This window comes from Microtus ochrogaster, linkage group LG7_11 (genome assembly GCF_000317375.1).
Source record: "Microtus ochrogaster isolate Prairie Vole_2 linkage group LG7_11, MicOch1.0, whole genome shotgun sequence".
Taxonomy (NCBI): Eukaryota; Metazoa; Chordata; class Mammalia; order Rodentia; family Cricetidae; genus Microtus; species Microtus ochrogaster.
Window position 1 is genome coordinate 803,409 of NC_022032.1, and position 22,927 is coordinate 826,335.

General features: G+C 48.0%; 1 protein-coding gene across 1 annotated transcript in view; it reads left to right on the top strand.

Moving 5' to 3' along the window:
* Positions 1–4,907: 4,907 nt before the first annotated feature.
* Positions 4,908–22,927, top strand: part of Plat (plasminogen activator, tissue type) — a 25,463-nt gene continuing 7,443 nt past the window's right edge. The window contains exons 1-8 of the mRNA XM_005362626.3: positions 4,908–5,016; positions 15,298–15,384; positions 16,403–16,445; positions 18,970–19,107; positions 19,470–19,580; positions 19,901–20,075; positions 20,913–21,004; positions 22,357–22,535. Coding sequence (XP_005362683.1) covers positions 15,322–15,384; positions 16,403–16,445; positions 18,970–19,107; positions 19,470–19,580; positions 19,901–20,075; positions 20,913–21,004; positions 22,357–22,535 — 801 coding nt within the window. The 5' untranslated portion in view covers positions 4,908–5,016; positions 15,298–15,321. The remainder of the gene's footprint in view (positions 5,017–15,297; positions 15,385–16,402; positions 16,446–18,969; positions 19,108–19,469; positions 19,581–19,900; positions 20,076–20,912; positions 21,005–22,356; positions 22,536–22,927) is intronic.

Below are 22,927 nucleotides of genomic sequence, written 5' to 3' on the forward strand. Positions count from 1 at the left end.
CCTCTTTCTTCTTCTTCTTCTTCTTCTTCTTCTTCTTCTTCTTCTTCTTCTTCTTCTTCTTCTTCTTCTTCTTCTTCTTCTTCTTCTTTTCCTCTTTCACCAGGCAGGGGCTCTGTTCTGAGGAACCACACCTCCGATTCCTTAATTTCTAACAAAAGCTGTGGACTCGGCCACCCCTGAAAAGGTAGTAAGATAGGTCAAGGGACAGTCAAGATGTCACCATTCTTGTCTGTGACTAAAATCAGACAGGAAACTGTGTGCCCTGTAGATAAAGGAAGGCTGGGGCCGGGGAAATGACCTCAGATGTGTTTGTATTGCTATAAATCCTTCGGTGGGGAAAACGTTTGATGCAGTTAGAATGAGGTGAAAGGGCAAATTTATAAATCGTGTATCATTTGCATGGGTGACGTGAGACACACCCATGTTGTGGGAAGTGATACTGAAGCTATGTTTACTAGGTGAGAAACGCCTGGCTCAGGAAGAAGGCGGAGAAGGGTGTCCTGCGGTGCTGCAGAAGGAAGGTGTGCTTAATGTAAACATTGGTGCACCTGTTACCTTGGACAGTGCAGCCCCTGAGAAGCCAGCACAGATGTGAGAGCGGATGCTGCCTAGGTCACTCACCATGATGTTAGGAGTGGGTCTCTCTCCTTGGGAGCTTGCAGTGAGCTGGAAGGCTCCAGGGTCTCTCCACAGAGCCCGCCCACAATACAACTTCTGTTGGGGTCAGAAGGAAGTGGACTGACAGAGTCATCTGTTTGGGGTTATAGTCATTGTCATTATTTTTTAAAATAAGCAAACAAGCAAATTAAACTGCCAAAGAGCTTCCAGGATGTCTGAAAGGGAACAGGCACTCCTCAGGCCACAGGAAAAAAGTAAGGGCTGAAGCTCTGTGTCCCGGCGTTGGCTGGCAGAGTTCAGGGCTGTCTCTTTCCTGTGTCCTCAAGCTTAAAGTGCAAGGGCTGGACGTGGGCAACTGGAAAACGGTGTGCACTCACCCAGCAAGCATGAGGACTGGGCACTGTCCCCAGCACCACAAAGTAAAATAAAACCAAGCAGAAGAAAAAAAGAAACGACAACTTGGATTAAAATAGCTCTATTTTCCTACCTCATGGATTCCTTTAAAAGTACAAAATTATGACAAGGGCATGAAAGATGCTGGCACAAAAACAGGGGGCAATGAACGATCTCACAGAGCAACTTAGCTCGTCAAAGTAAGTAAGATCTTATATATAACATGTATAGTAAACGTTTTGTAGATATGTTTTCGTGTCAGAAATGCCTCTGATATACATTTCCTAGAGCAGTTTTAAAAAGACCTATTTTTATATTTTTGTTAATTTTTTAATCATGTGTGGGTATAGGCCAGAGTCATTGGGGCCTGTGGGGCTGGAGTTACAGCTGTTGCCAGCTGACGTGGGGGCGGAGACCCAAACTCAGGTCCTCTACCAGAGCAGTGCATGCTCTTCACCACTGAGCCATCCCTCTGGCCCTAAGGGCCGCCTCATGTTTATTGAAAAGTCAGTTGGCAGATCCAGAGTTCCCACACCTCTCATCCTCTGCAGCTTCCCCTCTTCCTACCTTGCTTGGGATGTAGTGAGTTTGCTCATGGGTGTGACAGCAATATTGCTTAGAAGACGGTTTGAGGAGGTAGAAGCAGGCAGATCTCTGTGAGTTCGAGGCCAGCCTCGTCTACAAGAGCAAGTTCCCAGGACAGGCTCTAAAACTACAGAGAAACCTGTCTCAAAAAACAAAAAAAGAACCAGAAGACAGTTTGAGAAAGTTCAAGGTTGGAAATATTTAAAGGCCCCTTCGCCATCTCTGGAAAAACAAAGAACCCCCCCCCCCTTCCAAAGGGCTTTCCACCTGAGCAGAGGCAGCCACCTTGCTGCTGACCCACATCCCCAGTCCTGGAAACCTTAAGTGATTTATTAAACCCCCAATAGCAGATCATTCAGCAAAAAGCATTTTCATTCCCATGGCATCCTATTTGAGTCACGTAATAACCCCATGAGTCGGCCACTCTCATCTGAAACACAAGAAAGCAAATCTAAACACAAGGTAAACAGAGAGAGGAGAACAAACTTCCTGGTGTCCAACCCTGGTCTCTTAATGGGCCACATAGCTCTTGCGTGACTATCCTTTGAATTGGAAGCTCCTCCGAGGGGCTGGAAGCCCAAAGAAAGGAAATCCTATTTTAGAGATCAAAGAAACTTGATCCCCATTACCAAATAATGCACTGAAAATAGAATGTATTTGGAAGGAAGTTGAATAGATCCATGAACAAGTCCATGATACATTATTAAAAGCAAGTTTCTATCATTGGAACCTGCTCCAATGGGCAGCCATTGCTTCCTCATGCCTGTGTCGGAGAGAGTCACAGGCTGGGCACATCCAGACCTGCCTGCAGCCAGTACGGAGCCACTTTCCTTTTCCTCAGAGCACCATGCAGGGACCATGAGAGGAACTGAAGATAATCCACCAGTCTCAAACACTAATGTTCTGTCTTAATCTTTACCCACGCATTCCTGCAGGGTTTATAGACTTCATATTACAGCTCACAGACAAATTTGCTTGCCGCTTACTTGGGGGGCAAGGTGATATTATTAATTTTGATATGTCTTTATAATTACGCTATCACCCATCCTAATACTATACAATACCGTACCAGGCTGGTGTGCTGTATGGCACTGTTCCTCCATTTTTGAACATAATTATTTCCAGTGTCACATAGTCAAAACAGTATATTAGACCAAGCTTGATGGGTGTGCTCTTGGGAGTTCAAGGTCAGCCTGAGCTACATAGCCAATCTCAAAACAAACAAACAGAACGCAGAGTTTTAAAACTATTGTAATCATGTGTGGAATTTTGAAACTTATTATTCTGAGATTAAAAATTCCTAAGAGTCACTGCTCCAGGAGAATTAACTGATGTTTTACTTTTAATTTTTTGTCATTTCGGGCTTACTAGGGGCTGGCAAGAATAGTGCAAAGCCCTCTGGTGCAGCCTGGTGAGCTATCCTCCGTCGGCATCACCATTGCTAGGGGCTCCTTCCTTACTTGCCTTTGCCACACCTATTGTTTCTCAGGGTGTGTGTGTGTGAGTGTGCAATTCACACACCTCGTCCAGCTGGCCAGTGCAAGTGTCCAGTCTAGACGGAGGCCTGGACAATATACGATGCGTTAACTTCTAAGGAGATAGGAACAAATGTCTGCTCCCCTTAGACACCTTACTGAGGCCGGACACAAGAAACAATCCCACGAGTCTAGTTTGGAGAATTAAACAACGAGTTTAACTAGGGTTACTTAGAGGAGTGCGGGTGAAGGGTGACCTATGGGAGCACGGTCAACTATATCATAGGACAAAGTCCCTGTCACCACAGCATCTGCTAATAGCCCATACATCCTCTGCGAGAACGGGTGCAGGGAGGGAGATGCAGGGCTGTGAGCCTTGCATCTTGGTAGGATCTAACTTCAGGATAGGACCAACCATGACATGCCATGAGAGGCACTGTCCCACGGTATGCGGTGATAACCCCAGCTGAGGTTTCTCTCATTTATTCCCCAAAACTGGATAGTTTCCTTTCAACAGGAAGCCCCTTTAGATCCTCAGTCATAGTCACATGGCCAGTGTCGGGCCCACGTCTCTTTCCTTGGGCTTTTCTCAGAATCACATCCTTCTTACTTAGTGTTTAGTGTCATCCTGGTCTCTGTCAGCTGTCCACTGCCCTCTGCCCTCCACACTCTCTCTCTACAGAGATGACCCCCACTGCAGAAACTGACCTCAGGGACTCTTCTTACCTGTCACCAAGTTATCAGACTTGAATTTTATTTCTCTTCAGAGCTTCTAGGCAAGTTTCCCAGGACGTGCTGCCACCAAGATTTATTTCCATTTTCCCACCCCACGGCAATCCTTTGATGAAAATCAAAGTGCCCATTGTCAGGGCATCAACTTCCCTTACCACTGGTTCCTAGGGCTCCCCTGGGGTCTGACAGGGGAAACAAACTGGTAGATGGTAGAAACATAAAAGCCGAGATTACTGGAGCTGTCAGGTTTTAGCTGGTTTCTATTCTTTGTGTGCAATGACTACGGAGAACTCCCCCTCCCACAGCTACTGGGCAGTCAAGAGTGACGGACCGAGGTCACTCGCTGAGTCTCTCTGCTGCAGGGGAAGACTACTACACTGGACTGTTGGGCGACTTGGTGCCCCAGGACTGTTGAGGCTTTGTAGGTTGTGAAAGGGCCACTATAGGCCACTAGAATGGCAGTGTTAAGGAGCTTTCGTTGTGCCGCCTCCAGGGGAGGGCTTAGGGGAAGGAGGGCTTGTGATGGGATTTCGGAGGGCGACGCTGGAAAGAACTGCTCCAATCCTTCACTTTCCCCAATTCTCGGAGTGCTCTCGGCTGAAAAGTGGCCGGGAAGCGCCTCCACGCAGGAGAGCAGCAGGTCAGAGGTAGGGATAGCACCAACAGCCCTGACGTCATGTGCTTACTGTCTGCAGTCACTCCCAACCCGGCACAGCATCCACACGTCCTGAGGGGTAGTTACTTCTTCAAATTCCAGACGATGTCCCTAGTCGGGCGGGGCTGTTTAGAACTATAAACTTATGGTCAAGACAGGGGTTTAGAGCAGCCGGTCCTGAGAGTCCCTTCTAGGCCTTTGAGACCAGGATTTTAAAACAGGATGAATCTTAAGTCCCTTCCAACTTTGAAAATTCCTGTGACTCGATGACATCAGTACGGTGAATAATCAAGCTGGCGCCCAGCCAAGACTGGCTGTGCTCCTCTGCGCGCACTTCCTCCCCCTCCTTAGAGACTGCTCCATTGGCTCCTCAGTGGCCTGGTCCACCCGGCACCCACCGGCACAGGAGAAACCCGCCTACACAGAACCACTGGCCCCACCCCTCCTTCTCCCTTAAAATTGGCTTGAGCTGCTCAGGGAGACAGAGCCTGCGGTAACCCAGAGCTCAGCACTGAGAAGAAGCCCCTGCGAGGCTGGGAAAAGAAGCGAGAACTCGTGGTAAGCTGGGTTTCTGCGCCTATCTAACAGCCGACGCCTTGAAGTGTTTGGGGGTAAACTGAGCCAGCGAAGTTTCAGCCTTGTAATTCAGGCAGAAAGAGGACCAGCTAGCATCCACATAGAAGGGGGAGTTCTTTGCAGCGTCTCCGGGTAAGCTGAAGTGATTCCTAGAGGGAGAGACTAGGAGAGAGGCGTTTCTTGCAGAAGTCGTGCTTGCACAGTAAGGGGAGAAAGTAAGAAGAATGACTCGGGTCATTTGAACAGACAACGGGAGCGGTACTGACGGGCAGGATTGCATTCAGCAGCCTTGGAGAGCTGAGAGGGTCCTAGCGGGTGTTGTATGGCTGCTTTTTTCCTCCAGTGGAACCACTAAGAAACAGGCTGGGCACCAGGGAGGAGGATTTGCCTGGACAACACGATTAACTGGGCAGGAAGTGCTGGGAGATAGAAGTCGGGACTTTTAGGAACCTCTCCTTACCACTTGGAGTCAGGATGCAAACCTGCCTCTGGTCCCCCGCCACTCATCACATCCTCTCAACGGTTTACCAGTCCGTTTGACCCCTTGCTCATCATGCACCGACGCCTTTGCTTTCTCATGCCACAGGCAGCAGCAAAAAAAGTCCAAAAGCTCTCGGGATTGTCTCGGGACCTTTGTTTTCCTAACCTCACAGAGACAGTGGGAGGACGCAGGGCGGGGGAGGGAAGAAAGTATGCGGAGCTCCCAGATAACTAAGGACAAACTTCAGTGCCAGGAAATGCAGTAGCAGTGATGATTTATTTGGTGGTCAATTGGAACGATACAGTGGTCTTCCTTAGCCGATGATGGGGCAGGGTACATAAACAAAAAAGTGTGTGTGTGTGTGTGTGTGTGTGTGTGTGGTGGTGGAGGTGGGGGTTTACAATTCCGTGAGCACATCCCAAGTGCAACTGGAAAACACTTACAGGGAGACTACTCAGGGATTTTTTGCTGAGCTGCAGACCCTGGCCTATGCAGAATCAATCACTGCAGGTCAGTGGCATGCTGAGTGCAAACAGCCAGTGGGGGTTAAATCATATTCAATCCCAGACGGGATACCGAAAACACTAAAACAAAAATAGTTCCCTCGGGCCATCAGTTTATTCTGCCTAAAGTGTTTTCAGGAGCACCCCTCCCCCACCTACCCAAACTGGAATAGGGCAGACTTTCCCAGACACCCCCAGATCATTTGGGGAGCCTCCTGAGAGATACACAGCAAGCAGCTAGTTTGCTTCCTCCCAGACTCAGGATGCTTGGTGCAGCCAGGAGGAGCCGAGGAGCATCCTTGGTTCTGGGAAGGCTTTGGGGAGCCATGAAAGGAAGGGCTGTATGCATTCGGCATGCTCAGTGAGCAGTGGGCTCAGCCAGGGGCCCGAGAATGACTCACAACGTCCTGCTGGGCTCTTCCACTAGAGATGGCTGTGAGTGTGGTTGTTTTCAATCCGATGGGGGAGGCTGCAACATGGCTCATAGGCAGTGGGTTTAGCGCCATTCAAAATGTACAATTCCCACACTTCTCTGAGACACCAAGTCTCCATGAGGGAGGGCCTTTTGCGGTCTGAGTTGAAATAGTCAATGCAATCTGACTTCTTGGCAACTGTGCATCTATTGTCTCAGAAGATTTTTTTTTTTTGCTTCTCTGTTTTCTGTGAGTGATTTCAGCTCTGGTCTGGTAAAAATCGGGTCATGAGGAACTGGAATATTCTGTTAATTTCTTTTTGGGGGCTATTCACTTTGGACATGCTGGCAGAAAATTCTGCATGAAGTGGCTAAAAACACAGAAATCGGGAATGGATGCCAGCTTTTGAGCTAGCCACGTGACTGGTCTCTCTTCAAACCCAGTCAGAGTGCTGATGACACAGATTTATAGACAATTAGTGTTGGAGTCGGGGCTGTAGCTTAGTTGGCAGTGTGTTCACCCAGCATGGGGAGTCTTTAGGCTTGACTCCCAGCACCACATAAACTGGGTGAGGTGGTGAACACTTCTAGTCCCTGATGCTCAGGAGACAGAGGCAAGAAGATCAGAAGTTCAAGGCTAGCCTGGGATACAATGAAATCTTATCTCAGAAAGAAAGAAAGAAAGAAAGAAAGAAAGAAAGAAAGAAAGAAAGAAAGAAAGAAAAGAGGGGAATGGAGGGGGAGGAAAGGAAGGAAAGAAAAAGAAAATTGCAAGTCAAGATTCTCAAAGCCTTGGTTAAACACCATTGTCTTCTAACACTGGCCCAGCTGTCTACTTTCACCTTGCGTGGGAGACAAGCTTTTATAGACAGGAGTGCAAGGCAAGATTAAACTAAATTCCTGTTCCTGGAAGAGAGAATGAAGCGGTTTGCTGGTCATGGAGCACTCATTTCTCTGGCATGTTTGAAGGGGCAGCCCAGGAGAGCCATGTCAGCACAGCCCAGGAGACACGAGCCAGCTGTTCTCCATGCAACAATTGAAGAACTGGGTGTCCTTAGCTGTGTCCACCACGCCACTGGCCAAGATTCTGGGGGTGACCTGTGATTGACAAGTCCTACTGAGGTATACAGACTATGTGATGCTCCTGACACACATCAGAGGCCTCTAGAACTTTCTTTGGGGATTGACCTAGAAGACCGAAGTCTGCTGGAGCCTCTGAACTGATCAGTGCAAGGTTAGGCTGGCCCCACACGCAAAAGACGTTTGTACTGAAAGTCTCTTACGTGAGAGCAAATGTTCCGTTAGCTTACACCTGAGGATTAAGGGCTCCACACGGAAGCAGCGAGATGTGTCAACTGCTAATTCCAAATTCCCAAAGAGTTTCAGAGGCCCTGTTGTGTGGCGTAAATTGGCCTAGAAAAGACAAAGAAGAAAACAGATTAAAGACAGGTTACAGGATCTCACTCTGCTTCCAGGAAATAATGGCTCCTGTACACACTGCTGACTACTGATGAAGGGCATGACAATATCTATCATTTGTCATACGAGCCAGGAACATTTGTTATTAACCCTTGAAGACCATTAGGACCTCAGAGAGCTGGCCACCTCTTCTTTATCAGTCGCTTCAAGCAATCTGAGCTCCTGTTGACGAGGGCATTCCTAAGTACAGTGCACATCCGCCATGCCTCAGGCATCTGGGATCTGTATCTGTTACTTTTCAAACTTTCAGAAATATATAAGATGGAAAGGTCATTAGGAAGCCCAGAAAACTAAGACTCTGAGAAGCAACATTGCCCACCCACCCAGACCTGTAAGTGGCAGTTGGAGGGTCTAAGTTGAGAGTTCAGAGTCATGCTTGTTACATGAAGAAATACTAGCTCTCTTTGAGCACTTTAGGAATGTTATGTAGGGCTGGGTGTAGCTCAGTGCTTGAGCTCAGGCTTAGCACATGCAAGGCTCTGGGTGCAACCAAGTGCTGTGCAGACGATGAGTGGGAAGAGCTCAGAGACTGGGATAGCTCAGGAGGCAGGTGTCAGTCCCCAAGCGACCACCTCAGGGAGTGCAAAGTGAGTTATGCCATCTTAAGAGATTAATGAGCAGAGGATGCTTTAAAAACCCAATGCTAGACAAGGGACAGGCCTTAAGAGGATCCTCTTAGTGGGGATCCTCTTCATCCATGCATGGGTCTCAGTCACTGCGGTGCTACTTTCTGGAAAGGCTGGTGACCTTCAGATTCCTTCTTGGAGTTGCGTGATGAGCACTTCTGATCGTAACCTGATTCAAACGTGTTAACATCCGGAGGCAGACTGGGGAGTTACCAAATTATCTCACGGTCAATTCATTGCACCTGGGTAGGTCTTACTTTAGGGAGTGGAAGCAGCCTGGGAGCTTAGATGGATACTGGACACTCTTTGTTCAGCCTCCAGCTTTGCAGTGAGCGTTGCATGGCACGGACTAGCTGAGCTCGCCTTTCCTTCGGCAGGCTATGAGGTCATTAAAGCGGGTTGCTTTGGCTTTTATCCCAAGAGGATGCAGGATACGCTTCCTAAACCCACAACCAACACTTGATTACTTCTTCCAACAACCAAGTCACCTGGTAGGAGTCATACCTGTGTGCAAAAAAAGCTACACCCACCCTGATTGGGGGGGGGGGCATCAGAGAGGGTGCTATTCAGCTTTCACCTCTTTGTAACAGGTCAAATTATATCAAGAGGCAGACTCTTCCAGGCACTTGGGAGATGAACTGAAGAGTTCAGGGTTAACCTCAGTTACATCTGTTACAGAGCAAATTTAAGGCCAGCCTTTGTTACATGAGACCCTGTATGGAAACACACACTCACACAAACAGTGACAGAGAAATCAAAATACACACATACACACAGACAGAGAGAGATAGAGACACACAGAAAGAGAGAGAGAGGGAGAGAGAGAGAGAAGGAGGAAGGGAAAAATCTCTTTTGTCCATGTTGTAAAGAGCTCTGTTCATAACTGAAAAGAGACAGTAAGCATTTGACCTGTGGAAATTTACTTTTTTGCAAAGTTAAGAGTTGCTTTTGAAAATCAGATTTATTTGTTTATTCCTCTGTGTGTGTGTGTGCACATGCGTGCATGCACACATGTACGCACACACCCTGGGGTCAGAAAACAAATTCCAGGAGTTGATTCTCTTCTCCACCGTGTGGGTCTCTGGGCTTGAACTAGGTCGTGGTTACCTTAACCTGCTGAAGCATCTCCAGAGTTCCTCATTGGCTGGCGGATTTTTGAAAATAGTTTGGCAGGGTGTGGCGGTGCATGCCTATCATACAGGCACCCAGCAAACAAACACAGGAAGGTCAAAACTTCAAGACCAGCCTGAAGGCTACGGCTGGCTGGCCGGCAAGTTCTAAGCCAGCCTGGGCTGCTTTGGGAGAGCCTGTCTGAAAGAGAACAACAACAAAAGCCAAGACCGAGGCCCCAGAGAGAGAAAAAAAACCAACTAGGGCTGGGAATGTGGGTCAAGGCAGAGCCCAGCTTGCTCAGCTCGCTTATTTAATCCCAGTTCACTTACTCCCTGCCCAGGAGGTGAATAAAACGCACAGACTGAACGGTCTGTAGGGTGGGGTGCGCTGTCTCAATTGGGACAAGGTAAGCCGTTTTTTCTTTTCTTTCCAGTTAGGGGCTCTGTGTGGCTGGGCTTCGCTATGTAGCCCAGGTTGGCCTCAAAGTTGTTGGAGTCCTTTCTCCTCTGCCACTAAGTGCTAGGGTTCTGGGTGTGTGCCAGCAGGCCAGGCTCAGAGGGGGCTGCTGAGGTAACCCACTGCCCTTCCCTAGACCCGCTTCAAATTAAAACACCTCACCTCACCTCTCTATCTCTTTTAGAAACAGGTCTGTGATGTTGCAGGGGTTCTGGAGACTTCTCTTCTAATTGATTGGCTTTTTTGGGCTGTGGTTAGAGTGTGGGTTGAAGTGTGGCTTCAAGGTCATGTGTTATTTTAGGGTTATTGTTAGTTATTTTAGAAGCTGAGCCTCCGACTCAGATCTCCGAGGAATTAATTAATCATAGGCACAGCCATAAGAACCTGGAGTGTCCTCAGCAAGGACGGAAGCAGTGCAACCGAGCACACGGTACAAAGTTTGGCAGCTGTGTGGCTTCCCGGTAGCCTTTTCCTGCTGGCTCCCTTGCTCAAGTACAAAGCGCAAGTCCTCCAGGTCACCAACATTTAAATGAACAATAGCGTCGCACACACGATCTCAGACTGAATGTATATAGTTGACCACATGGATGTAGTTTCTTTATTGCAAATCACTTTCCCATATGTAAAGAAGGGAACGATGGGCAAATATGAGCAAAAAGATTGTTCATTTACAGTAGTGTCACCACTTACGTTACAACAGAAGCCCCCGGGGGGTGGGGGGAGAAAGACCCTAGTTCTGGAGGGAGACTCCACGCGTCTGACTACTTGGGGTTTGCTCTGCTCCTTTTCCATCTCAGTTTGGGGAGCAGAGCCACTGTTCATCTTTCCATTCAGCCGCTTTTCCTTTCTGCGAGTGAGTTATTAAATTCCTTCCTGAGAGCAGATTTTGTTGGGGAAAAGATGGCTGTGTGAGGGATGTAAAGATGACAGAGCCATGAAAGGGCCCTAAGGACATGTCACCTGCTTTTTCCAAAGCTTTCTGTCAATCTCTTTATTGCTATCTCAGAGGCTTTGTCCAATCAGAATCTAGCTGTTACCGCCTGGCATCCATCAAGTACTGTTTCCCCGTCCGGCGTGCTTCAGATACAATCTCCACTCTCTCAACAACTTCTTGATTCTTGGAGACAGTCCATCTCCAAGGACAGCCGGCTTCTAGCAGGGCCCCTGTCTTCTTCCCTTTAGCTTGTCATTCGCAGATGAAGGGCAATTAGCAGTGTTCTGGCTACTGCTGCCGCTGACAGACCTGCACCTGGCGTGCAGGGAGAAAGGACCGAGTTGTCCATGAGAGGAACACGTATTTCAGAAGAAGATTGGACTGACAATGTAGATGTGTGGGTTGCACACTACCTGAGAATGCCTGTCAATACCACACTTCCTGAGAGACTAGACCGAGCTTTATTGGCAAAACCACACACCCCATGATTTCTAATTTATGTAGACGCTGTGTCAACCTGCCAAGTCCTGGGCCTGCTGCACTATCACTAAAGAAAGTGCTTCGCTCTAATCCATTAAGTTCAGTTTTCTCCGAGGGTGGGCCTGCCATGGCTGGGACTCTGAGACCTTGAAGATGACAGGACTCACAGTCATTCTACCACCCCGTATCCAGGGACAACAGACCAACAGGCTAAGTTCGACATCTTCCCGGCCCTCCCACTCCCTTCCTTTCTATTTATCCCTCCTGTCTAGTCCTTCCTTCCTCCTTCCTTCCTTCCTCTCTCCATCCCTCCCTCCCTTCCTTCTTTTTCCTTGCTTACTCCTTTGTTTTATTTCATTTTAGTTCTTTATTAATAATGGGAACTTACTATATATACAACATGAAGAGAACACAGGAAAAATTTGTGTATTTGTACTCAAAAAGCAAGCCTCAGCTATATCCCTTAAATCCCACACTTGGGTACCCATGAACACCTCATGGAGTCAAACTCTAACCCTCTGGACTTTGAGTCTAGATCCACACTTCTACTGGCCACGTTTTCTTTTGTCCCAGCAGCGCCTGTGACCTCTACATCCACATTTTCCACAAAATCAAGCCGAGTTTCCATGTTTCCCTCCCCCTTTCCTTTCTCTTGCTTTGGGGCTGCACTGTTTTTCATCTAGCATGTGACTAACTTCCCTGTCATCCTCCTCTGCCACGTGACCGATCCAGCAGCCTGCTAGGATTGTCTCTATGGAGCATGGAAAGAGCTATTTAATGCTTATATGCAATTCATCTTCAGTGGCTCAAGGCCCAGCAAGGCCACAAGCCCAGATGCAGAAAGCGGCAAGTCCTTCACTTCTGAGCTCCTGTCCCTCTTGTGGAGAAGGGGCTCACCATGATGCAGTGCAGCTGTTGGAGTCTTCACAGCCAGCCCTGTGTGCACTCCGCCTTTTTAGCTGCTGTCCCTTCTGTCCTGGGGTCCAGAGAAAGAGCTGGCCTCTCGGGGAGAGGAGGGTGCACATATGCATCAGCCATGCACAATTGACTCTGGAGTTGTCTGATATCTAGAGAGCCTTGAGTCAGCTGGGCATGGTGGGAAACTCCTGCAATCCCAGTGCAGTGATTTGGATGAAAATGGCCACCAAAGATTCATATTTGAGTGCTTGGTCTAAAGTTGGTGGAACTGTTTGGGAAGGTTAGGGGGTGTGGCCTTGTTGCAGGAGGTGTGTCACTGGAGGTGGGCTTTGAGGTTTAAAACCCCCACACTATTCCCAGTTAGCTCCCACTTCCCTCTCTGCCTCAGGATCAAGATGTAAATTCTCAGCTACTTTTCCAGAGCCAAGCCAGCTTGTTGCCATGCTCCCTGCTGAACTCACCCTCTGAAACTATAAGCGATCCCCCAGTTAAATGTTTCCTTTTCTAAGTTCCCTTGGGCTTGGCACTGTATCTCTTTACAGTAATAGAAAAGTAACCAAGGCATCCAGCATTCCAGATGCTAAAACAGGACTGAACAATTTCCCTGGCATCAAGACCAAACTGGCTACATAGCAAGATCCTATCTCAGAACCACAAAAGCAATGCCAGTAACTTAGTAGGTATCAAAAAAGAAGATTCTGAAAGCCCTTGGATGGGCTGATTGGTGTGAAAAGAAGAGGTGCTGACTCACTGAATCACATTAGCAAAAAATGTTCAGTTTCTTCCTTTCCTTAGGCCACCAGGTAATAAAAGCAGGAAAGTATCTATACTTAATTCTACTGACATAGAATTAACGGTGAGTTGAAGTGGAATTTTGGGGAAACTGGGAAAGGAAAATGAAGATTCCACCTGCCTGTTCTTGTGGCCTCCATTGCCACTTCCTTCTGGAACTGCCAAAAACAGAAGGTACTACAGCCCAGCTGGCCCTCCAGGGAATAGAGGCTTCCATAGCCCCCAGGTACCCCTGCTAGGTGCAAGACAAGAAGGTTGAAGATCCTGGGAGCCCTTTGGTCCCTGCCACGGAGAACAGTCATGGAGGGAGGGTCCAGCAGGACCGGCCTGCCGTTTCTCACATCCCAGCACTTGCCCTCTCCCCCCACAAATTTTTGTTCCCTCCCCTGGGTATCTGGACTTCCTCCTCTGAGGCTAGACACTCTCTCCACAGCGGTTATATACCCTCCTCTGGCAGTTGCCATTATTCCAACATGCATTTTCTTCTTCTTTTTTTCTTTTCTTTCTTTTTTTTTTTTTCGAAACAGGGTTTCTTTGTAGCTTTGGAACCTGTCCTGGAACTAGCTGTTGTAGACCAGGCTGGCCTCAAACTCACAGTGACCCACCTGCCTCTACCTCCCAAGTGCTGGGATTAAAGGCGTGCGCCACCTCCTCTATAGCTCTCTAGTCCCTCCCTGCAGTCCCAGACGAAGGCAGCAGGCAGCAGTCTCCCAGCTCAGCCTCCCTTTCTGTTTTCATCTTGGAGCTGAAGGGATTTTGGGGCATGTGAAGGGGCTAGGTGGCATTCCCGAAAGAAAGTCAGTTCTTTTCAGAAAGCAGAGGGCAGAGAGCCAGCTGCAGGCAGGATGGGGTCCTGGTGACTTCAGAGCCAGTGGGTGGTGGGGCCTGAGTGAATGGGGGTGGCAATCAGGATTGTTGTGACTGGAGGGACATGAGTCAGGGGAAGGAAAGTCCTGCTTTGATGCTTTGAACGGAGGAGAGAGGGGGCTTGCCAGACCACAAAAGAACAAGGCCAGCTAACCTACTTACAGTCACCAAAAGCAGAAGGCATGGAGGAAAGCAAGTGGAAACTGGATGGGGCCGTCAAGGGAGATATGAGTCCAGTGACCAAACAGCAGAGTCCGACTCTGTTCCTGCAGCTCTGCTCTTCCCCACATCTGTGAGTCTACAGAGACCGCAAAGGGTACCGGGGCCAACATGGAGGGAGCCTTCCCTTTGATGGAAGAGGAGACCACGCCTCAGAAGCAGCATTGTCCATTACAACTACCAAAGCTGGGGCATCCAAGGCAGGTGCCCTGGCACCGTGACCTGCCAGTGATGAAATCCCTACAACTGTTTCTGAGACAGTCAGAGAGGACAAACTGGGACTCCTGCCTAGCTCATCCCAGGACAAAGATTCCTTATCTTTCAGCCCACAGGAATCTTTGGGGAAAAACATTTTCTATCAGCAACCCTTATCTATCTGCAGATAACTGTGCAAGCAAAATGTGGAGTAACCAAACAATGGAATATCATTCAGCCTCCAAAAGGCAGGGATTCTACAGCGTGGGTGACCTTTCATGACATCATGCTTATGACTGCACCCATAAAGAATGGCAGACACTGTGTGATTCCATGTGTATGATGCATCCAGTGTAGTCAAAATCACAGACACAGAGAGTAGAAAGTGGCCAGGGGTTGGAAGAGCAAAGAGCCATTTATGAATGGCTAAAGGGTTTCGTTTTTCACCAGGATAAAGTTCTAGAAATGGGTGTTGAGATGAGTGTGTGTGTGTTTAATGCCACTGAGATGAATATTTCATAATTAAGGTGGTAAATTTAATGCTACCTGTACATGTTCTCTCTCCACGCATACACACAATGCACATCTATATCTATCTATATCTATTTGTCTATATCTATATAGACAGACAGATAGATGTGTGTAAAATCTTCCAGACACTATCTCTATAGTCAATGTTGAAAGGGTCCCCTGAAATAAAGCCGCAGGGTCCTGAATTTTCTATGGCCCTTTGCCCTCTCACACCACATGTGTAACTGTTTTTATTTTTTTTTCTCCTAAAACTTAAGGACACAGAAAAAACGGGGAGCAAGATGAAGACAGAGCTGTTGTGGGCATTGCTGTTTTGTGGAGTGGTCTTCACATTGCCTGGTCAGGTGGGTCCGCCTCCACGCCTCACCCCATGGGGCCACCCAGCTGAAGATGTTCATGGTGCGACCCAATGTTCATGCTTCCCCCAAGCCGGTCAGGTTGGGAGAAGCTCCCAGGAATGGTCACAGGCACACCGCTCACACTCCCCTCTGGTAGGATATTTAGGATTCAAATCCCAGGGGCAGAAAGCGAGCATGTCTCTGACCGAAAAGTTCTTGATGCCGCATCTATGCCTTTGACGGTCTTCTTTAGAGCCGTTTTGGTCAAGAATGTGCACAAGAGTGTATGGTGGCACACATTTGCAGCCCCGCCAGAGTGCAGGGTGAGGCAGGAAGATCACATCTTTGACATCAACATAGGCTTCAGAGAACCAAGGGCTGGGGTGAAGCTCAGTGGTGAAGAGCTCGCATAGGGCCCAGCATATGGTCCCCAGCCCAGGGGAAAATCTGTATTTGAGCGCATCCATAGTGTACTAAGTAATGACAGGCATCATAAACTACCGAAGTAGGGGGACAGAAGCTGCACCCACTTTCCAAAACCTCGCTTCCACAGGGGGACTGTGTAAGGCCAAATGGGCAACACCTGGGCATGAGATTTTTAGAGAAGAGAACATCCCTTGGCTGCATAAAGGATGCAAGGAGCTGCAGCCTCCCCATCCATTCTGGAGTCCGCTATCCCTACGCCACTACTTAAATTTAAAATGACCTAAATAGAGTTGGAATTTTGGTTCATCAGTCACACTAGCTACATTTCAAGCAGCCTGTGGCCACGTGGGATTAGTGACTACCGCATTGGACTACACAAATCGGTAGCATTTTTGTTATGCCCAGAGCCCTTCTGGTGGCACTGGGTTTGTAGAAAGAGCGGAGACTTGACAAAACGGTAAGAAAATGGCTCTCTTCCTGGGTCACTCTCCTGAAGGGGGCGCTCCTGAGAAGGTGGCTTCTGATTGGTCGTCAGGGAAGACTCGGGTTGGTCTTAGCAGCCTCCGCTGACTCCTCCTCTATCCTGGTTTCTTCGCAGGGAGTACGCAACAGGTTCAGAAGAGGAGCCCGACCCTACAAAGGTGAGGGGTGGATGGAAAGGCAGGCCCAGGTCTCCCAATGCTTTTGACTGTCAGGGGATTCCTCTTCAGCCGGTACCCACTGGCAGGATGATTATAAGATCTTTCCGGGTGCTTTTGTGGAAATGCTTGCTTACTCTCCATTAGTTAGCTGGAGCCTGCCAGCCCAGTTCCCAGGGAAACCTAATCAGGCTGTCCCCGGGGTTAGTAACGCTTGTGACATATAGGTGCATTTGGGTGGTGCATGTCTGTAATCCCAGCACTTGGGGGCTGAGATAGGAGGATCGTGGATTCAAGGCCAGTCTGGGCTGCACAACCAGACCCTGTCTCCACAAGGCTCAAAGTATTAGATACAGAGATGAGAAAACAGCCTTAAAGGAGTAGATGACTCATTGCGACTGCCAGAGGACCCCCAGCAGAACCCAGGAACGCATAGTTGCCCACTCTTCTAGGTGCCCCTGAACTGTGGGCTCGCCAGTGCCCACTCAACCTCTGCTTCTATCCCCATGTTTCCATTGATCCCTGCTGGTAAAATCGGGATAGCTGACCTGGGCCACCCCATAGACGCTTTGGAAGGAGATTCTCTATATGAGTTTGTGTCTTGAGTTGATTCTAGAAAGCAGAGGTTTCCATCAGGAGTCCAAGAGGAGTAAAGACTGTCCACAACTGACCGCCTGACTTGAAATCAAAGGTGTCTAAGTCCAGCTTCAGGTCCCTACCACCCCTCCACCCCCACCCCCCCGTTTCTATCTCTCGCCCTCTCCTTCCCTCCCTCTTCTCTCCTCACTCCCTCTCCCCCAACTCTCCATCTCTCTCTTCTTTGTCTTTCTCTGTTCCCCTCCTTCTCCCTTCCCCTCATCTTTCTTTTGTGGAGGTGAGGAGGCACTAGACCTTTCTTTCAATCTCGTTTTATTTTCTTTCTTTTTTAATTTTTTATTTTTATGATATTTTGTTTGTTTTTGGAGATAGAGTTTCATTATACAGCCCAGTATGGACTGGGATTGGCTACGTAACTAATGCAGGCCTCAAACTCAACAGCAATCCTCCTGTCTCAGCTTCCTAAATGCTGAGATGACAGACTGTACCACCACGCGAAGCTTTGGAACACCGCTTTAAATTCCGGAGAACAAATAAAGGGGTCCAGTGTCCCGAGACTGTCTCTTGTGGTGCTTTTGAACTCCTGTTTTTGGTAGAGAAAGGCACCGGAGCAGAGGCTAGGCGTCTGCAGAAGGAAGCAGCTCCGCTCCTGACGCTCCTGACGTGGCCTAAGAGGAGAGCTTGGCTCCAGCTGAGATGCTGCCCCTCCTGTAGGTCTAGCCTCCTCTTTGTGGATAACAATTTTCGCCTGGGTGGGGCTTATCTGTCCTGCAAAGTTCTGTTGTTACTGTATCTATCAGTCCTGCAAAGTTCTGTTGTTACTGTATCTATCCGGCCTGCAAAGTTCTGTTGTTATTGTATCTATCTGTCCTGCAAAGTTCTGTTGTTACTGTATCTATCCGGCCTGCAAAGTTCTGTTGTTATTGTATCTATCTGTCCTGCAAGGCTCTGTTGTTACTGGTAGCCAAGGTGATTACAAGCTTAGGAAAGTGATAGGAGATCTTTAGGCAGCTTTTGGAATCTGGAGCCTCAGGTCCTCTATCTTTGTCCCTTCGGCTTGAAGAAGAATAGAATTCCTTTGGTGTCAACTGGTGTTTTGGGTGGACACTGCATGAATAATATACCTCGGCGGAGTCAGTGTCTGACGCAAAGGAGGCAGACAAAACACAGGCAGAAGTCCCGGCTCTCACTTGCTTGCAGTTACCCCTCGGTCCAAGTCAATATTGTTTTAGAAAAGTGGTGGCTAAATGCCTGCTCAATTTTCATTACATGAGAAATACTATAGAAAGTAGCACATTTTCTTACAGACGTAGGTGCCAGTTTCCCTTACTTTAGCCCAAAGTGTGTCTTTTCTGAATGGAACTACCCTATGGATTAGAAACCCTGGTAGTCACTTACACAGAGAGGTATCCTTTTCCCTGAGTTTTGTTTGTTTGCTTGCTTCGTTTTGTTTTGTTTTTCAAGACAGGGTTTCTCTGTGTAGCCCTGACTGTTCTGCAACTTGCTCTGTAGACCAGGCTGGCCCTGAAGCCAGAGATCAGGCTACCTCTGTCTCCTGAGTGCTGAGATTAAAGACGTGTGTTCCCCACATTACTTTTAGCCGATTACAGTGGGAAAATAGACTGTTACTTAATATAACTTTGTTTTCATAATCAAATTATCTCAAAACAAAGGTTTCTCCAAGGAAAAGAATCCTAATAAAAGCATTCTAGTTAAAAAAAAAATAGTAACTATTGCTATCGTCATCATATTCCTCAGGGATACACAGTAGACCACGGTCACCCAGATCTTCTGGGGATTGGTTGTAGACCTCATGACAGAGCACAGAGCTACAGAGGGTTCACTGTGTGTTTTAAACAGGTCAGGAACAATGACGCTGTCCCCTCTCCTTGAGTCTGTCCTGAAAAGACAAGCCTGTTCTGTATTGCAGTGACCTGCAGAGATGAGCAAACACAGACAACGTACCAGCAGGATCAGTCGTGGCTGCGCCCCATGCTCAGAAGCAATCGGGTGGAATACTGCCGCTGCATCGGTGGCTCAGCGCAATGTCACTTGGTGCCTGTTCGAAGTACGTACCAGCTTCTCACGAAGGCCTCGCTTGAGCCCGGGCTCAGGGCCCAAACCCTTCCTTTGTGGTTCCTGGCATATTCAGGTCTTTGGCACGTTTTGGGTGTGCTCTGTCCAGGCAAAGGTGAAAGCAGTCCAGAAAACTGAGGTGGGGGAGAGCCTTGGCTTGTCCAGCCTTAGTGTCCACATATGTGAAGTGGGGAATAATATGCATACTGCATACTTCGTAGTTGGCATTGGGACTAGTTGTACTGTGAGCTGTGGAATGGGGGCGACATAACCAACACTTTTGCAATTTTAATTCCTGTATTCTTGGAACTGCTTTGAAAGTAGCTAAGGGTTTCCTTGTTTCTGCTCAAACAGGTTGCAGTGAACCAAGATGCTTCAATGGGGGTACATGTCAGCAGGCTATGTATTTCTCTGACTTTGTCTGCCAGTGCCCTGATGGATTTGTTGGGAAACGCTGTGACATAGGTGAGCACTTTGGTGGGCGGGCGTGAGCTGTTCTGACATTCTGCTGCTCCGACAGACAGGACCAGGAAAGGAGAGGAAGTGTGTGCTGGAGGGCAGGGTACAGGAGAGGAGAGATGACGTCATTTAGGGAACGACAGTATTGGGCCACACGACAGAGCCTGATGTGTCCATCCACAGTCTAGCTTGGCTACAGTGATGCGAGTGACCCTGTCCACCCAGCTCACTACGGGCTCCAGTGGCTTCAGCAGTCAGCCTGCCCCACTGTGCTGCGACAAGACAGAGTTTCCTTGAGAGCCTGTTGGTGTCCTTTTGTCAATCAGATACCAGAGCAACGTGTTTTGAGGACCAGGGCATCACCTACAGGGGTACGTGGAGCACAGCAGAAAATGGGGCTGAATGCATCAACTGGAATAGCAGTGTTCTGTCCCTGAAGCGCTATAATGCAAGGAGGCCGGATGCCATCAAGCTGGGCCTTGGGAATCACAATTACTGCAGGTAAGTGGTGTCTTCCACAGTGGGATGTGTGTGTGTGTGTGTGTGTGTGTGTGTGTGTTTGTGTGTGTGTGGTGTCTGATATGAAAATTACATTCAAAGAAAGACCTGGCCAACCAGTCACGTATTCTAGAAAAGCAGAGCTGATGACCCTTCGACAGGTAGATAATTAGATAGATATATAGATACATAAATGCATACACAGATAATGTGTAGATGGGTAGAAAGATGATAAACACATATGCATGCATAGGAAGATAAATAGATGATAGCGATAGATTTATCAATGCATTCCTATATCAGTGATTGTGAGATTGACACATAGATGGTAGATAGGGAGGTAGGTAGATAGAAGAGGTTGATTTGAAGGTATCACTTCATATCTCTGTGTAGGTATCTGAGTTTGTAATCGTGGGGCAGCACTCAGGCAGGAATTGCCATTGATGCTCTTAGGCCTTAAACTGACTAGACAAAGGGCACCCTCCTTGTCTGGGATAATTTAAACTGATTGTGGTTGTTGGCCACAGTTACAAAACGTCTTTATAGTAGCGCTTGGATCGCTGTTGAATTCCATGCCTGCGACTATAGGTCAGCTGTGTTGACACATGGGCAGTTATTGTGCACCCCTGTCAACTTGGCACCCTTACACGCTTCCTTAAAATGTGCTTAATCCCTCCAGTAAAAAGCACAGTGGAGTCAGATTTCTGCCTAACACGGTAAAACTTGACATCGTTCAACCCAGGATGCACTAACCCTGACCCAAAAGCATGCCTAGTCCTTGGGCCAGGAGGGGAGGCTTCCTGCTCAACCCTCAATGATTCTCCCTCGCTGTTTTTTCAGAAACCCAGACCGAGACTCCAAGCCCTGGTGCTATGTGTTTAAGGCGGGGAAGTATACCTCGGAGTTCTGTAGCACACCAGCTTGCCCTAAGGGTAAGTGTCAGCTACCCTGTGCCTTCCCCTGCAGTATCCCCAAGGGAGAAGCATCTGGGACTGTAAATCTAACAGTCTTTCATGCCCAAAAAGAAAGGAGCAGGCTGGGAGGTGGGTTTGGCTGCAGAGTGAAGCGTACCACATGGCTACATCCTCACCCAGCTTGTCGTCCAGTGTTTTAGCCTTGGGCTGGTTCCCTACCTCCCGTCAGCATCCTCATCTGAAAAGCACAGAATGCAGCTGAACCCATGGTTTCTAGTCCTTTCATTTTTGAGATTATAATCACATCATTTTCTTTTTTCCTTTCCTGTCTCCAAACCCTCCTGTGTGTACTTTGTTGCTCTTTTTAAAATCCATGGCCTCTTTTTTCATTAATTGTTGTTACATGCATATATATTCCTCTCTATATAATTCATATGTATATTCCTAACATTAGTTACTTGTATGTATATTTTCAAGGCTGTTTGGTACTGACAACCAATTGGTTTGTTCTTCCCCGGGGAAGACTGTATCCCCCATTCTCGGCATTCCTTCTTTGCCTGTAGTTCTCTGTGCAGGGTTGAAGCCTTGTGGGCTTTCTCCCATCGCTTGGCAGGTCTGTTGTTCTTGTCTAGGCAGTCATGTTGGTCAGACTTGATGAGCGGAGCCTCTGGCGTCACTAGGAAATGCATTCTTACAGCAAACTCCCGGACCCTCTGGCTCTTACACTGTCTTCCCGCCCCTTCTTCCAAAATGATTGCTGAGCCTTAGGCACAGCATTTGTATCCACCGGGATTGGCCTCTACAACCCTTCATTTGGATTGGTTGGGGTTTTTCTTTCTATAACGATCTCTCCATCTGTTCCGAAGAGAAGTTTCCCTGGACACTTACCTCTGGATATAAGGACAGATATTTAGAACGTAGTTAGGGACTGTGCTGATTTAATAAAGGGATAGTTTATAGGCTCCCCTCTAAGGTCCATGACTTCAATAGCCCTGGGTAGTCGGCTAGGTTTCCAATACCAGGTATGGTTTCTCTTGCTGATCCCTTCCTCATCTGGTCAACATTAGGGTTCAAGGATCAAGATAACTTTACAGGTTCCTCTCAACTATAGTGAAGTACAGAGGCAAACTCGGTTTCACACAGAGGGGAAGAAGGGCAGGAGAGCAAAGCTGAGGAAGCAGGGCTGCCAGCATGGTCCTATTGCAGCCTCCTGGTTCCCTCATCACAGGCTATAACCCCCCTAACTCCTTCACAGTGTCTCCCACCACTGTCACCACTGGTGGGACACACCCCTTCCTGCTGAACCTCTGCAACCTGCTCCACCAACATTTAACTGCCGTGGCTTAACCTTGAAGTGTATTCTGTTCCAGGACAGAGCGAGGACTGTTATGTTGGAAAAGGGTTAACTTATCGTGGCACCCACAGCCTCACCACATCCAGGGCCTCCTGCCTCCCATGGAGTTCCAGGATCCTGATACTCAAGAGCTACACAGCATGGAGGACCGACTCACAGGCACTTGGCCTGGGCAGACATAATTATTGCCGGTATGTAGCCATGAGCTAAGGGAGTCAGCTCCCAGCAGAGATCTGGGTGATCAGGTGGGAGAAGATTCAGTGTTAAGCATTACATGAAAGATAATGAACAATATCTAGACAAGCCTGTTAGTTTTCTATGATTAGACTTATTTTTTAATATATAAACCTTTTTTAATTTTTAAAGATTTACTTATGTACATGATGCTCTATTTGAAAAGCACACTTGCATGCCAGAAGAGGGCATCAGATCCAATTAGAGATGGTTGTGAGCCACCATGTGGTTGCTGAGAATTGAACTCAGGACTGTTGGAAGAGCTGCCAATGCTTTTAACCACTGAGCCATCTCTCCAGCCCTAGACTTATTTTTTGAGAAACAAGATGACATCAGTTTTATGATTTTGGGTG